Source organism: Furipterus horrens, unplaced genomic scaffold, assembly GCF_987537825.1.
Source record: "Furipterus horrens unplaced genomic scaffold, mFurHor1.1.pri manual_scaffold_8, whole genome shotgun sequence".
Lineage (NCBI taxonomy): Eukaryota > Metazoa > Chordata > Mammalia > Chiroptera > Furipteridae > Furipterus > Furipterus horrens.
Genome location: NW_028327178.1, coordinates 59,610,187 through 59,625,729, shown reverse-complemented (window position 1 = coordinate 59,625,729; position 15,543 = coordinate 59,610,187). Strand labels below are relative to the sequence as shown.

At 40.4% G+C, this 15,543-nt stretch overlaps 1 protein-coding gene across 2 annotated transcripts in view; it reads left to right on the top strand.

Annotated features, from left to right (window-relative positions):
- RUVBL1 (RuvB like AAA ATPase 1) overlaps positions 1-15,543 on the top strand; it is a 46,536-nt gene that overhangs the window by 22,402 nt on the left and 8,591 nt on the right. For both annotated transcript variants that reach the window (XM_090285913.1, XM_090285914.1), the window contains exons 4-8: positions 1,908-2,059; positions 2,984-3,073; positions 3,807-3,956; positions 5,830-5,893; positions 7,249-7,447. In XM_090285913.1, coding sequence (XP_090142039.1) covers positions 1,908-2,059; positions 2,984-3,073; positions 3,807-3,956; positions 5,830-5,893; positions 7,249-7,447 — 655 coding nt within the window. The remainder of the gene's footprint in view (positions 1-1,907; positions 2,060-2,983; positions 3,074-3,806; positions 3,957-5,829; positions 5,894-7,248; positions 7,448-15,543) is intronic.

Genomic DNA, 15,543 nt, shown 5'->3' with positions numbered 1-15,543 from the left:
GGTTTCAGAGAATGTCATTTGTATCCCGTAATTCAGACTTTGGAAATTGGAAAGAGAGAATTTGTGTATGTGTGTTTACGTCTGTTATTTGTGTTTTCAGAGAAGTTCTTTCTGTTCAATGATGTTTTCCTGTTTTAAGAAAACCTGCATTTACTAATGGTTATCATTGCTTTGTTAGAAAAATCCAGTTTCCTTTTTTTATTTTAGTGAAAGGTTATTGAGGCATAATATATATACATACAGAAAAGAACATAAATCATAAGTGTATACCTAAGTGAATTTTTGTAAAGTCAACACACTCATGTAACCAGCACCCAGATCGAGAAACCAACCTTATTAGAACTTCAGAAGCTCCTTATGTTTCCTCTAGTTATTACTCCCTGTCCCCCTGAGCCAGGGGGCAGAGACATGCACATATTGACTTTGGAGGAAAAGAAGGTTTGATACAGGCTAGACCTTGGTTTTGGTGCTGAGGTCGGGGTTGTTGTGGTGATTTGTGCTATTGCATCACATGGCAACCTTCTTAGAGATCTTAGAATGTGCTGAAGTATCTGCAGGCAGATTTCTTGGGCATTGGATTGTCTGCCTGATGACACCTCCTCAACCTTAAGTGACTTCTTTGCTTCATCTGTGTCTCTGCGCCTGCAGTGTGCTAAGCCTTCAGCTGAAGTGTTGACAGTTTAACAGATGTAGTCAGGTCTACAAGCCCTTGTGGTCCCGTTTGTGAGTGCCAAGTGGAAGTGCAGGTTACTGTGGAGTTACCCAGAGGGTGAGGGAGAAGGGTGTGTCAGGTAAGCTTTCTAGAGAGGGTGAGTCTTGAACTGCAAGTCCGCAAGAAGGAGTCAGTGGGGCCAGAAAGGAGGGAAGAGAGCTTCAGGAAGCACAAACATTGTGTAAAAGGCACTGAAGTCATGTTCTAAAAATTAGTTTGGCAATGATTCTTAGTTTGTTGTTTGACAACCAGCATTTATTGAACAGCTAAGGTAGACGATGTTTAAAACAAGGAGAGACATTTACTTTCTTTTACAATATTCTGATCTAAAAATTATAAATGCTTTACTATGGGGAGTTACTTTGGAAATTAATTGTTGTGGCCTTGGAAAACTATAGAACAACCTGAAAATAGTGAATGACACTGGTGTTTCTTGGGGTATGCAGTGAGGGTCAGCTAGAGGCCTAGAATACCTGGCAGGGTCAGGTATCATCTGCTTTTGGCATGGAGCTCTGATTAATATAGTTACCTTGTTTAGGCCTGATAGTGACAGAAGGGGTATAGTGAGTCACATGTAATTGCTGTTGTGGGGTAGGATGGTTTGGCTTCAGAGGCCAGATCAGAAGCTAAAGCTAAATTTTACCCCCTTGGAGGTGTAGCAGATATCTGTTGAGAATTATAGCTTGTCTGGCTAGTTCTAGATTTGAATCTAGGAAATCCCTTTGAAAAGCTAAAATCATTTTTTTTCCCTGCATTCCGAATAGCTCCTTCAGTTATATTTGTTTATAGTGCTCTTCTACCCAGGATGACACTCTTGAATGAACATGAGTAAGGTTGACTTGTCGGTTTTTGTGACATGGAAGTTTTGTGGCAAAAAAGGATGTTAAAGAGTAAGAAAATTCTCCTTCTTAATTGGTTGGAGTGTCATCTCATACATGAGAAGGTTGTGGGTTCAGTTCCTGGCCAGGGCATATACCTAGGTTGTGGGTTTGATCTCCAGTTGGGGCTCATATGGGGCTCATATGGGAGGCAACTGATTGATGTTTCTCTTTCACATCCATGTTTCTCTGTCTTTCTCTCACCCCCGCTCTGTACAATCAATAAACATACCCTTGGGTGAGAATTTAAAAGATAAAAAGGAAGAAAGAAACAAAATTCTGCATGTGATCAGGGGCTCATCTGCCATCTCTTCCAGGGCTGCGGATAAAGGAAACCAAGGAGGTTTATGAAGGCGAAGTCACAGAGCTAACTCCATGTGAGACAGAGAACCCGATGGGGGGATATGGTAAAACCATTAGCCATGTAATCATAGGCCTCAAAACAGCGAAAGGAACTAAACAATTGAAAGTGAGTATGTTTGTGGACTCTTCTCTTGCCTCAGAGTCTCAGTACTGTGTGGCCTTGGGTAAGTGATATAAATCTGTGTCCTAGTTTCCTTGTGTGTGCACTGTGGATGATGATTGTTACAGGGCCATTTGAAGATATGTGTTTAAAGCAGTAAAAAGTACCGGGCCAGTACATGGGAGGGTTCAAAAAAGATAGCTTTTTATTTACTTCTAGGAAATTGTATATGTTAAAACATGAGCTGTGCGCTTAGTTGAGTATACCTTCTGCCATCCTGTATCCCATGTTATGACCATTTGTCAGAGGCCCTGGGCCTCTCCCTGAACCTGGGCATTAATTTTTCAGTTATAATGCTTATGCTCACAGAAAGTAAGGACATTAAGTAATCTGGCAAGAGTTGTACAATGGATGATGGATGACTTACGAGGGACAAAGTACAGAATCCTGACTGCAGCTCTTTGTATATGTCAGAACCTAGAAACCTGGAATAACTTCAGTGGTTGGTTCTGCTGAGGCCTGGGCTTTACAGAGAAGCCATAGTGCTGGCAGTGTGGGGGTATTGGGGCCTGTGGTCCCAGGAACAGAGTGTTGGTCACCTAAAAGCACTCAGAGCCATATTTGTCAGTTTACAACCTTAGGAGTAAAGGGAAAAAGGAGACTAGGTTTCCCCTTAAGCACCTCTCTGCCTGGCATGCAGGTATGCTCACTCTCCTGCTTTCTTTCTAGGACACTCAAACCCCCAAAGCTAGCCTCACACATCGTCATACATATACATGCACGCATGCACGCACACACACAAATACACTCTACACTCTCTGTACATTAGTTGTCTCAGATCTCTTATGGAAAGGTACTTTGTAGTATATTAGAAATAAATATAATATGTATTACAGTTCTCTGATTCACATGTTTTTTAAAAATTTTAAGCTGGACCCCAGCATTTTTGAAAGTTTGCAGAAAGAGCGAGTAGAGGCTGGAGATGTGATTTACATAGAAGCCAACAGTGGAGCGGTAAAGGTAAAGTGTAATTTGTTTGCCATGGGGAGACCTAGGTGACCAGGAAGTTGCTTTCTTTGGGAGGGGGTATGGAGTGTCAGCTGCAATGCTTACAAAAGGTCAGCAGTTGCCCTTTATATTTAATAAAGTTTGCTTTCCCTTTGTCTTCATTCTAAAAAGTCTGTTAGAAAAATACTAAGACCTGTTTAAAGGGGGAGTACAGGATGAGAAAGCAAAACTATAGTCATTTTTAAATTGAAATGTGCAGTGTATTTAATCTTCCTTTTATCTTTTTGGTATTTTCTTCTCAAGATATATGTGTGTGGAAAGGAATGCTGAATTAGTTGGCATTCTTTTTATATCTGATTTTCAGTGTCCTGTACAATGTTCCCCACTGTTTAATGGATGAGCATAATACTTCATATCATACAATAAATCACCCACCTACAAAAGAGTCTGAACAGCTCCCTCTGGCTCCAGTTAATCTACTGGATTTGCCCTTTATCGGGAATTGCATATAGTTAAAAGAGAGGAGCGAAAATATTATTGGAGAAAGTATCGGGTGTTTTTCAACTGGGTTTTTGAAGCCCCATGATGAGCAGATAGTTTCCTTCTCTTGGCAACCAGGGGAGTTAGTCAAGTAGGCTGTCAGGCCCACACTTGGGAACTGAGACTTTATCTTGCTTAGCAATGTGCCTTTCAGAGACCTGGCAGTGAAAACTCACCAGGCATTCAGGTTTTTTTCCTTTTGCAGAGGCAAGGCCGGTGTGACACCTATGCCACAGAATTCGACCTTGAAGCTGAAGAGTATGTGCCCTTGCCAAAGGGAGATGTGCACAAGAAGAAAGAAATCATCCAGGATGTGACCTTGCATGACTTGGATGTGGCCAATGCCCGGCCCCAGGTAACCGCTTCAGCTGGGCATGACATGGCACGGAGCCCTTTTGCATGTGCCCAGAAGCTCTGGGAGTGAATCGTCAGTCTTACTGCCCTTTTTTAGGACAGCAGGTCCTTTTCTCTGTAATGTTTAGCAAGTAGCAGCGGCATGAGCTACTACAGAGAGGACTCGTTTGTTCTAATTCAAATGCTGTAATCACAAGTGATTTCATGTGTATTGTTCCTTACTCCAGCCAGTCCCTGACTGTGGCTTCTCTCCAGCAGCAGGCTCACACCTGGGATTCTCTGGGTGTTAATGGCAAGAGGGTAGGAGTGTTCTGGAAGCCCTTTGCAGGAGTTCAGAAAGCCAGACAAAGCTACATCTTTCCAACTTTGCTTACCAGTTTTGTAGCTTTGCGTGGGAACTGTATCTGCTCCTCGTGTTAAGTAGAAGATGGCTGCTTTGTGGGAAAATACAGTATGACTATGGAAATATGCAACTTTATTTTTTTATTTTTTAAATATGTTCATTGATTTTAGAGAGAGGAAGGGGGAGAGGGGTGGGTTGGGGAGGAAGGGGGAAGAGGGAGGGGAGGGAGAGGAAGAGAGAAGAAGAAAGAAACAAACATCTATGTAAGATACACTGACTGGTTGCCTCCCATATACATCTCTCGACTGGGGATGGAAGCTGTAACCTAGATATATGCCCTGACCAGGAATTGAACCGCAAATCTTTTGGTGTATGGGACAATGCTCCAACCGAGTCACACTGGCCAGGTGAAATGTGCAATTTAAAAAACCTAACTTTTCTCTACTGGTAGTCTTTCAGTTTGGTATTTTCTTCATCCTAAGAGACACCACGTTTTTACTAGCAAGGAATAGGCTTTCTAATTTGAAATTGGATCCTTGGGTCTTTTATCCCTTGGAGCCTTGGCCAAGAGATTGCTAAAGAGTCATCTTGGACCAAGAGGTCCACTCTGCTTGTGAAATGGCTATCCTCAAATCATCTCTTGGGAGCCTTTGACTTGGAGAGAGTGCTGGGCTAAGAATTGGAATTCAGGGATTGTGTCTCTATGACACTAATGAGCTCACTTTGGGTCTCCAGGTTTCTGTCACTTGGAGCTTTCTGATTTTGAGTCCCTCTGTGTAAAGGATGTAATAGTTTCTGCCCGCAGGGCTGTTTTTAGGATCAGATGTTGTAAATACTCAGGAAACATTTTCTGCCTTTTATTGTTGAACATTTAGTGAGCACATTTGTGTTCCAAGGTCTGGTAACCAACAGTTGACCACAAATTGCTCGGTAAATGATGAAACAGCGGCTTTTTCTTGCCGACTGTACACTAAGGAGCTGGTGGAGAGGATACAGGCAGGAAGTGAGCCTATTAGGAGTCAGCTATTATACAGGGACAGGCTCACAAGGCGCTGAGCAGCTCCAGGTCAGGACTAGGTTAATGTGACTATAGCTGAGTTTAGTGAGAGGAAACATGGGAACATAATTAGGTACTTCCTTTTGCCTACTTCAACAGTCCATTTGTCCAAGGGAGCTGAAGCATCAGGAGGGGGTGAGGGGTCAGATGCCCCACAGAGGACCCTTGACCTGAACTTTAATGGATAACTGGGAGCTTCCTAGTAAAGAGAATGTGGTTCTTGACAGACTAGAATATGCAAAAGCATTGAGTCATAAAAGAGCTTGGGTGTTCAGGCAATGGTTAGGAGTCCTGTGTGGCTAATCAAGCAGTGTGGGATTGGAAAAAGATTACTGGAGATGCTATTAGGGTTTGTATACCTCAGGACCCTGTCACGTTGACATTGGGAACCTGTGGGATGGGTGGTGGTGGTGAGGCTTTTGCAGCTACCTTAGAAACCAGGACTGACTGACTGTTAAGTCTTCTCTTACACAGGGGGGACAAGACATCCTGTCTATGATGGGCCAGTTAATGAAGCCAAAGAAGACAGAAATCACAGGTAAGAGAAACAGCAAGGCTGGTGAGCCAAAAGCAGAGCTATAGGGCCCTGGATTCTGATACTCTTCCTTTGTGAGGCTCTGCGAGTGACTCCTCCCCAAAACTGAGACAGTGCCTCGGGACAGGTTCTTTTTTTCAGAGCCTGACTTTATGCTAATATTCTGTGGCTGGTTTAAACAGCTAAAAGCACACCCTGTGCACTCTGGCTCTGTGTATTAGTACACCCTCTTGACTAAATTCAGTATCCTTGCACTCATCTTCAGAGATTGAAGTAGTCGCAGTCTCTGGTCCCTTTGAGATCCCAGAAATGTGGATTGTGTTTGCCTACCTCTGCAGGATAGTTCCTGCCGGAGCACACCCGAGCACAGTGAGCTCTGCTGCTTGGGTACTGGACTCTTCTCTCCTGCCAAGAGTCTCCATTGTACCCTGTTCAGCCTCCGTGGCACTTCTCAGACCTTGGCAGGAATGTTGCTGCTCTCTTGTGGACCTTTGGCTTACCCTGCTTCTCTTCCCAATGGATATGTCCCCCTTTGTCACCTGAAAATGTTAAACAGTAAAGCATCTGTGTTTTAAAAAGTTTTAGCCAGTGTAGTGATCTCAGGCCTTTCTATTAAAGTTGACAAGAGCAGTTTCTGTATTTTAACATGATTTCGACCATGCATCCTCTTGACCATGCATCCTCTTTTGACCATCCCTGACTCATGGCTTTGGTGGGAGATGCTGTATCAAATCTTCATGTTCTGTGTTTGTGAATAACTCCCCCTGATAGCACAGGAACTGGTTTAAATAGATTCTTTAACTTTTGAGAGACTTATCCCTCTTAGAGCTCTTGAGATTGGACCTTAGAACCTGTCATTCCTCACAGGTTTTCTTCCAGATAGAACTTTCTACACATGCTTTCTATCCATTCCTTTGTCCAGACACTTGACTGAAAATTAAGTAACCTAAGCTTTGTGATACAGGGCCAAAGAAAGGGTCGTTTACCAGTGCAGAACAGATTTGCATATGGAAACTCATTTAATCCAGGGCTCCCAAACTCAGTGCCTCTGGGATTGGACAGCGAGTTAAATTTCGTGGGTGTGAGTAATAATGCTTGGTGGGTAGTATGACTTAAAATACATCTTCAGGGGAAGCTGCCCATTTTGTGACTTCTGATGTGATTATTTCTATTTTCAGATGATGAAACTGAAGTCTGGAGTAGGGACATATCAACAACTTGCCTCGGCTCAGATAGCTAGCAGTAAAACCGGGCACCAGACTTGGGTTTGGGTGAATTCAGATGAGGGGCAAAGAGAAACAGTAACAGTTCTCCCCACCTGGTACTGACCTTGTATGTCTACTCTTGCTATCTCCTAGACAAACTTCGAGGGGAGATTAACAAGGTGGTGAACAAGTACATTGATCAGGGCATTGCTGAGCTGGTTCCAGGTGTGTTATTTGTTGATGAGGTCCACATGCTGGACATTGAGTGCTTCACCTACCTACACCGGGCCCTGGAATCTTCTATTGCCCCCATCGTCATCTTTGCATCTAACCGAGGCAACTGTGTCATCAGGTAGGATGGCTGTCTGCTAGCCATGAGGGTTTTCCACCTTCCATCTGGATTCATTTGTTTCTCTGGGATCACTTAAAACCCATTATTACATTGTGAGTTAGGATGGAGAAGAAGGGAGGTCATGTTCATTTTGAGAGAGACATGCCAAAGTGGCTTGCCTTCAGAGGTAGTTATGTGTTAGCCTCAATCCATCGTAGTCACCAAAGGCAACTGCCACCCTATTCCTGAATATGAGGTCCTCCCACGGGGGTCTCTCGGGTTACAGTGTGGTATGATTTGGTCATTCATTTGGAGTGGGCAAAGATTAAGATCAGAGAGGCTAGTCTTGGGTGACATTATATATGTTAACTTCTCTGATTATACTAGCACTGGGAGGTAAGGATTCCTGGCTTCATTTTTCAGGTGAGGAAACAAAATGGCAGCATGACTTACTTAACCCCTAATCATAAAGGTAGAATGAGAATCCAGGTCTTTCTGATAGTGAAACCATTAACAGAACTAGAAATTTCCATTTATTCCTTAGAGCCACATGGTGTCTTCCCTCACCCCCAACTCCCTTAGGCCTGCCTTTGGAAAGGGAGGTGTTAACACCTGGAAGGCAAGTGCTATGTGATGCTTACTTGCCAAAATGGGCCCAGGGCTGGGACAGGAGACTTGGCCGAGATTCTTTTTTCTCCTGAGTATTCTGTAGGCCTGTGAGCCCCAGAGAACACACTGTCTTCCCAGCTCACATGCCAACGCGTCAGTACCCCGTACTTGGTACTTATTCCCTCTTTTGGTTTTCTGTGCTCCTGTTTGAAAGTTGGGGCCACATCCCAGCATTGCTAGTGGCATGAAGGGGGATAGTGAGGAGTCCCATTTTTTAAAGTACATATTTTTTTATTATGCTGTTATGAGTTGTCCCATATTTTTCCCCTTTGTACCCTTCCGCCCAGTGCCCTCCTTCCCTCCAGCAATACACCCCCCTCCAATCCCCTTAATTCATGTCCATGAGTCTAGCATGTAAGTTCTCTGGCTTCTCCATTTTCTATGCTATTAACCCTTTGAGTGCCAGTGTCGCTGTGAGCAATGCTGACAAATTTTCCCAAAAGTGCCAGCATTGCTCCCAGCAACTCTTTTTTCAATGGCTATAAATGTAAATAACAATGGAATAATTCGTATTTTATGTTTTGTTCTCTTTTTTTGTACTTCAGGTTATATATTGATAAAACTTTTTCTCATGTCGATCCAAAATTTGAATTTTTACACTTGCTCAAATACTGACATATAAGTTCTGTTATAATTTTTACTTAACATTTAAACGGTCCTTTTAATTTGATTTATCTTTGCAATAATTATTGAAACGATGCAGTGTGCATGATACGGAAGCTTTTGCTATTATATTGTTTTGCATTTCATTTTTGTTTATAAACTTTCACTGTCAATATCTATTGATATATGTCTCTAAGTGTGAATGCCGTTTGTGTTCATTTTTTTGTACGTTATGAAGTTTTTCAAAAATTTATTTAATATTTGGCATAATTCTTGCTTGTTATCCATGTTGCTATGTGTTTTTTCAAATTATAATCATAGGTTTTATATTATGTCATATATTATGCTTCAAAAGCCATATTGAAGGAAAGAATTTATTGTTTCTAAAATAATTGTTATAATAAAATAATTTTAATTAATGAATTTTTTGCTAAATTGCATCAACACTGCTTACAAAAGAAGAGTGTATGTATTATATGTCGTGAAATTTTTAGCAAATTATTATGAATAATAATGTTTTCATAGGCATTTTTCATCAACTGCATTTCTCAGCAAAATAGCCTGGCATTTCTTACACAAATTTTAGCAATTATGCATGGCACTCAAAGGGTTAACATCCCCCTGTCTGTTCTATTCCTACCAATTATGCTTCTTGATCCCTGCATCATTTCCCCCTTTCTCCCTCTTCCCCCTCTCAGCCAATAACCCTCCAAATGGTCTCCATACTGTTTCTGTTCTGGTTGTTTTGTTTTGTTTTAGATTCAGTTATTGATAGTTGTGAGTTTGTTGTCATTTTAATATTCATAGTATTGATCTTCTTTTTCTTAAATAAGTCCCTTTAGCACTTCATATAATAATGGTTTGGTGATGATGAATTCCTTTAGTTTTACTATATCTGCACTTCCATTCTAAATGATAGCTTTGCTGGGTAGAGTAATCTAGGTTGTAGGTCCTTGCTTCGCATCATCTTGAATACTTCTTGACAGTCCCTTCTTGCCCGCTAAGTTTCTTTTGAGAAATCTGCTGGTAGTCTTAAGGGAACTCCTTTGTAGATTACTCTTCCTTGCTCTTGCTGCTTTTAAGATTCTCTCTCTATCTTTTACCTTCGGCATTTTAATTATGATATGTCTTGATGTGGTCCTCTTTGTGTCCAACTTGTTTGGAACTTTCTGTACTTCCTGGACTTGTATGTCTGTTTCCTCCTCCAAGTTAGGGAAGTTTTCTTTTATTGTTTTTTCCCCTAAGTTTTCAATTTCTTGCTTTCTCTTCTCCTTCTGGCACCCCTATGATTCGGATGTTGGTACGTTTGAAGTTGTTCCAGAGGTTCCTAATCCTCTCCTTTTTTTTTCAGTTCTTGTTTCTTCTTTGTGTTCCAAGTGAATGTTTATTTCTTCCTTTTGTTCCAATTTGTTGATTTGAACCCTGGCTTCCGTCCCATCACTGTTGGTGTCCTGTATATTTTTCTTTATTTCACTTCATCCTTAGTTTTATGGCTGTATTCAATGAGTTCTCTGAGCATCCTTATCAACATTGGTATCCACCCCTTTCCCCACACAGCAATTTTTTTCCTTAGACCCTCTCCACAGCCCCTGGCAACCATTAACCTACTTTCTATCTCTGCATTTAACACCTTTTCTGGACATTTCATACAAATGGCACCATACAATCTTTTTTTGTGTCTGTCTTTTTCCACTTAATGTAATGTCAGTGTTCACCCATGTTATAGCACACATCAGTACTTGTTTATAACGCTGAACAGTATTTCAAAGTATGGAATATTTAATAGCAAATTTTTCCATTCATTGTTTGATGACATTGAGATAGCTGAGGAGCTCTGCTTAAGCTTTCAGGGTTCTGGCAAACTTTTTCCACAGTGCCTATACCACTCTCACCAGCAGTGTATGTGGATTCCAGTTTCTCTACATCCTCAGCAACTCTTGGTACTGACTGTCTTTTTCATTCTAGCCATCCTGTTGGGTATGAAGGGATATCTCTTGTGGTATTGATTTGCATTTTTTTAATGGTTAGTGATGTTGAACATCTTTTCATGTGCCTATTGGTATGTCTTCTTGGAAGAATTATCTATTTATGATACTTTGCCCATTTTTTACAGGTTATTTGTCTTTTTATTGTTGAGTTGTAAGAATTCATATATTCTGGATACTAGACCCTTATCAGATGGATTATTTGCAAATGTTTTTCTCATGTTCTGTGGGTTGTCTTTTTGGTGTCTTGATTGTGCCTTTTGACATACATGATTTAAATTTTGTTAAGTCCAATTTATCTGTTTTTTCTGTTGTTGCCTGTGATTTTGGTTTCATATCTAAGAAAAACAATTCGCCCTGGCTGGTATGGCTCAGTGAATTGAGCGCTCGCCTGTGAAACCAAAAGGTTGCCAGTTTGATTCCTGGTCAGGGCACAGGCCTGGTATGTGGGCCAGTTCCCCAGTTGGCGTCATGCAAGGGGCAACCAATCGATGTATCTCTTGCACATCAATGTTTCTCTCCCTCTCTTTTCTCCCTCCCTCCCCCTCTTACTAAAAGTAAATATATAAAATCTTGAAAAAATAGAAAAATAATTCATTGCCTATTCTAAGGTCACAAAGAATTACAGTATGATTTCTTCTAATAGTTTTCCAGTTGTAGCTCTGACATTTAGGTTTCTGATTACTTATATTTAATTTTTGTGTATGTCATAAGGACTAGGTCTGTCCAACTTCATTCTTTTGCATGTGGATATCCAGTTGTCCCAGGACCATTTGTTGAAAAGACTGTTCTTTATTGAATTGTCTTGGCAGCCTCATCAAAAAATCAAATGGCTTTCTTCTTAGGGCTCAGTGGACTTATGGAGTTACCCTTCATGTTACCCAGTGAAGTATTCTTTACTTCCTGTCCTCACAGAAGCTTGAAGCTTTGTGTTATCTGTGTCACTGTAGTTACAAGGTTATATAAAGAAGCAGCAGGCAGTGAGTGACTCTGAGCCAGGGAAATTTTTACTTGTCATGCCTGGAGGTGCTACTGGCATCTAGTGGGTGAAGGCCAGGGATGCTGCTGAATATCCTACAGTTCACAGGATAGTCCTCTACAGAAAAATAGTTTGGTTCAAAATGTCAGTGTCACAGTGGAGAACCCATGAGTTAAAATTTTTGCACTTGTGTAGGTATATCTATAGGATAAATTTCTAGAAACACAATTACTTTGCTCCTACAGATATTTTATACCATATTGGCTTCCAAGAAGAATTGTGCCTGTGGTCTCACAACCCAAAACTGTACCTCTGGAAGAGGCACACCACTAACAGTTTGAACAGTTGTCAGATGGCATAATGGTGAAATCAGTATTAGGCTGAAGCCAAAGACAGAAATGAACTTCCAGGTACAAGAATAAATTTGTAGTTTTAGCCAAAATACAATTTCCATCGCAGTTTATAGTTAGCAGTTTTATAACGTAATATGGCTATCTTGTCAAACAGTGATGGCTCCACACTGAGAGCTCCTCCTGGAGTCACCGCCCTGTGCAGGAATAATGTAAATAGGGGCCTTTTGTGCTTAGCAGAATAGAATTCAAGAAACCATTTTTCACTAACATGTTTTCTAAAAGAAACTGCTCCTAAAGTTCATAGCTGGAAAGATTTTAAAATGTTTTGTCTTTAATTCCAGAAAAGTGCATAGCAGTCTTTAAGCAGGACTTTTATTTAATTTTTTAATTTTAGGGGCTCAAAAGTATAATGCAAGCTTATAAATTCTGTTATTTTGAAGTTTGATTTGGGAGTGCTTCATTTTTCTCTAACCATTTCTTCTTCAGACTTATCTTGTTATGTCAAAATTGAAGATGATTTATCATGAGTGTTACAGAATTTGGGATATTTTAACAGGATCTTTTAAAGATTCTACAAGAATTCTCCAGAGAACTCTGACCAGTGTGACTCAATTTGGTGTCCTCCTGCAAGGTGCAAGGTGAAGGGTCGCAGGTTTGATTCTCGGTCTGGGCACATGCCTGGGTTTGGGGTTTGGTCCCCAGTTGGGGCGCATGCAAGTGGCAACTGTTGATCAGTGTTTCTTTCTCACATCAATGTTTCTCTCCCTCTTTGTCTCCCTCCCTTCCCCTCGCTCTAAAAATAAATAAAATCTTTTAAAAAATTCTCAAGAGAATTCCAAAATAGGACTTAAGAAACCTTAAACTTATAGCCTAGATATAATTAAATAACTGGAATTAAATGTAGTTCTTAAAGGTTATTTTGTTTAATGTGAAGATTGCAGGCAAACCAAATACCAGTATTTGAATTATGATAGTTTAATTTTTATAATTCTTTCTTGTTATTATTTTTAGAATTATTTGTTGGTAGAAGAGGTTTATTTTCTCTGAAGTTATATTAAGCTTTGTATTTGCTATTATTGTATTTCCCCATTTATTTTGAAAGGTCTTAACTATTTTTATATTTAACAGTTCATTAATTTAGAATTGTTTCTATTGTGGTAAAATGTACATAACACATAATTTGCCATTTAGGTGTACAATTCAGATTAATTACATATACAGAGTTTTATAACCATCACCACCATCCATCACCAAAGCTTTTACATCACCCCAAATAGAAACTCTACTCCTAAGCAATAAGTCTCATTTTTCCCTTCTTCCTCTCCCTGGTATCTTCTCTTCTACTCTGTCTGTGAATTTGCCTTTTCTAAATATTTCTTTTTAAAGTATATTTTGTTCATTATGCTATTACAGTTGTCCCAATTTTTTCCCCTTTGCCCTCTCTGCCCAGTACCCTCCTTCCCTCCAGTAATCCCCACTCCCTTTAGATCATGACCATGGGTCCTGCGTGTAAGTTCTTTGGCTTCTCCATTTCCTGTGCATTTTTTATCATCTCCCTGTCTGTTTTGTTCCTAACAAGTATGCTTATTAACCCCTGCACCATTTCCCCCATTCTCCCCACCCCACACCCACTGATATCCCTCCAAATGATCTCCATACTGTTCCTGTTCTGGTTGTTTGCTTAGTTTGTTTTTTGTTTTAGATTCAGTTGTTGATAGTTGTTTGTTGTCATTTTAATGTTCATAGTTTTGATCTTTTTCTTAAATAAGCTCCTTTAACATTTCATGTAATAATGGATTGGTGATGTTGAACTCCTTTAGCTTTACCTTGTCTGGGAAGTGCTTTATCTGCTCTTCCATTTTAAATGATAGCTTTGCTGGATAGAGCAATCTAGGTTGTAGGTCCTTACTTTTCATCACTTTGAATACTTCTTGCCAGCCCCTTCTTGCCTGCGGTTTCTTTTGAGAAATCTGCTGATAATCTTATAGGAACTCCTTTGTAGGTAACTCTCTTCTTTCCTCTTGCTGCTTTTGAGATTCTCTCCTATCTTTAACCTTTGGCATTTTAATTACAATGTGTCTTGGTGTGGTCCTCTTTGTGTCCCATCTTATTTGGAACTCTGTGCTTCCTGGACTTGTATGTCTATTTCCTTCACCAAGTTAGGGAAGTTTTCTTTTACTAATTTTTCAAATAATTTTTCAATTTCTTGCTCTTCCTCTTCTCCTTCTGGCACCACCTTGATTCGGATGTTGGTACATTTAAAGTTGTCACAAAGGTTCCTAATCCTCTCCTCATTTTTTTTCAATTCTTGTCTCTTCTTTGTGTTCTGAGTGAATGTTTACTTCTTTTGTTCCAAATTGTTGATTTGAACCCTAGTTTTCTTCCCACCACTCTTGGTTCCCTGTATACTTTCCTTTTTTTTTTTTTCCTCTCAATGACTTTGCTTTGTTGGTTTTCTTTTTTCTTTTTCTTTTAATATGTTTTATTGATTATACTGTTGCAGTTGTCCCAATTCCCCCCCTTCTCCCCTCCACCCAGTGGCCCCCCTCCCTCCAGTTGTCTCCCCCTTTTAGTCCATGTCCATTGGTTGTGCATATAGTTCTTCTCAACCTCTTCCTGTCTACTCCATTCCCTCCTACTATACTTCTTAATTCCTCTACCACCTCCCTCCCTTTCCCCTTTCCTCCTTCCTCCTCCCTGCTGATGTCCCCCCAATATGTTCCCCATACCTATAGTTCTTTTTCCACTCTTGTTGCCTACTTAGTTTGCCTTTGTTTCAATTCCCTAGCTTCTCTTGTTGGTTCTTGTGATGGAGTTTTCATTTTAATGTTCATAGTTTTGATCCTCCTTCTTCTAAACCAGTCCCTTTAACATCTCATATAACAGTGGTTTGGATCTAATGAACTTCAGTTTTACTTTGTCCTGGAAGCACTTTCTCTGCCCTTCTATTCTGAATGACAGTTTTGCTGGATAGAGTGTTCGTGGCTGTAGGTTTTTGATTTTCAATACTTTGAATGTTTCTTGCCAGTCCCTTCTTGCCTGCAGGGTCTCTTTTGAGAAATGTGCTGATAATCTAATTGGGACCCCTTTGTACATGATTCTTTTCTTCTCTCTTGCTGCTTTTAAGGTTCTGTCTTTATCTTTAATTTTTGACAATTTGATTATAATGTGTCTTGAAGTGGTTCTCCCTGGGTCCAGTTTTTCTGGACTTCTCTGTGCTTCTTGGACCTGTAAGTCTATTTTCTTCCCCAAGTTTGGGAAGTTCTGCTTCATTATGTTTTCACATAATTTTTCAATTCCTAGTTCTTCTTCTTCACCCTCTGGCAATCCTATTATCCGAATGTTCGATCTCTTATAGCTGTCCCAGAGGTTTCTGATCTTCTCACATTCCTTACTTTTTGTTTCCTCTTTCTGCACTGGTTGTCTGTCTGTTCCTTCCCTGTGTTCTGGTTTGTTGATTTGATCTTTGGATTTTATTTCCTCACCACTTGTACATGTTTTCGTTCGTTTCAGTATGAGTAGCTTTTG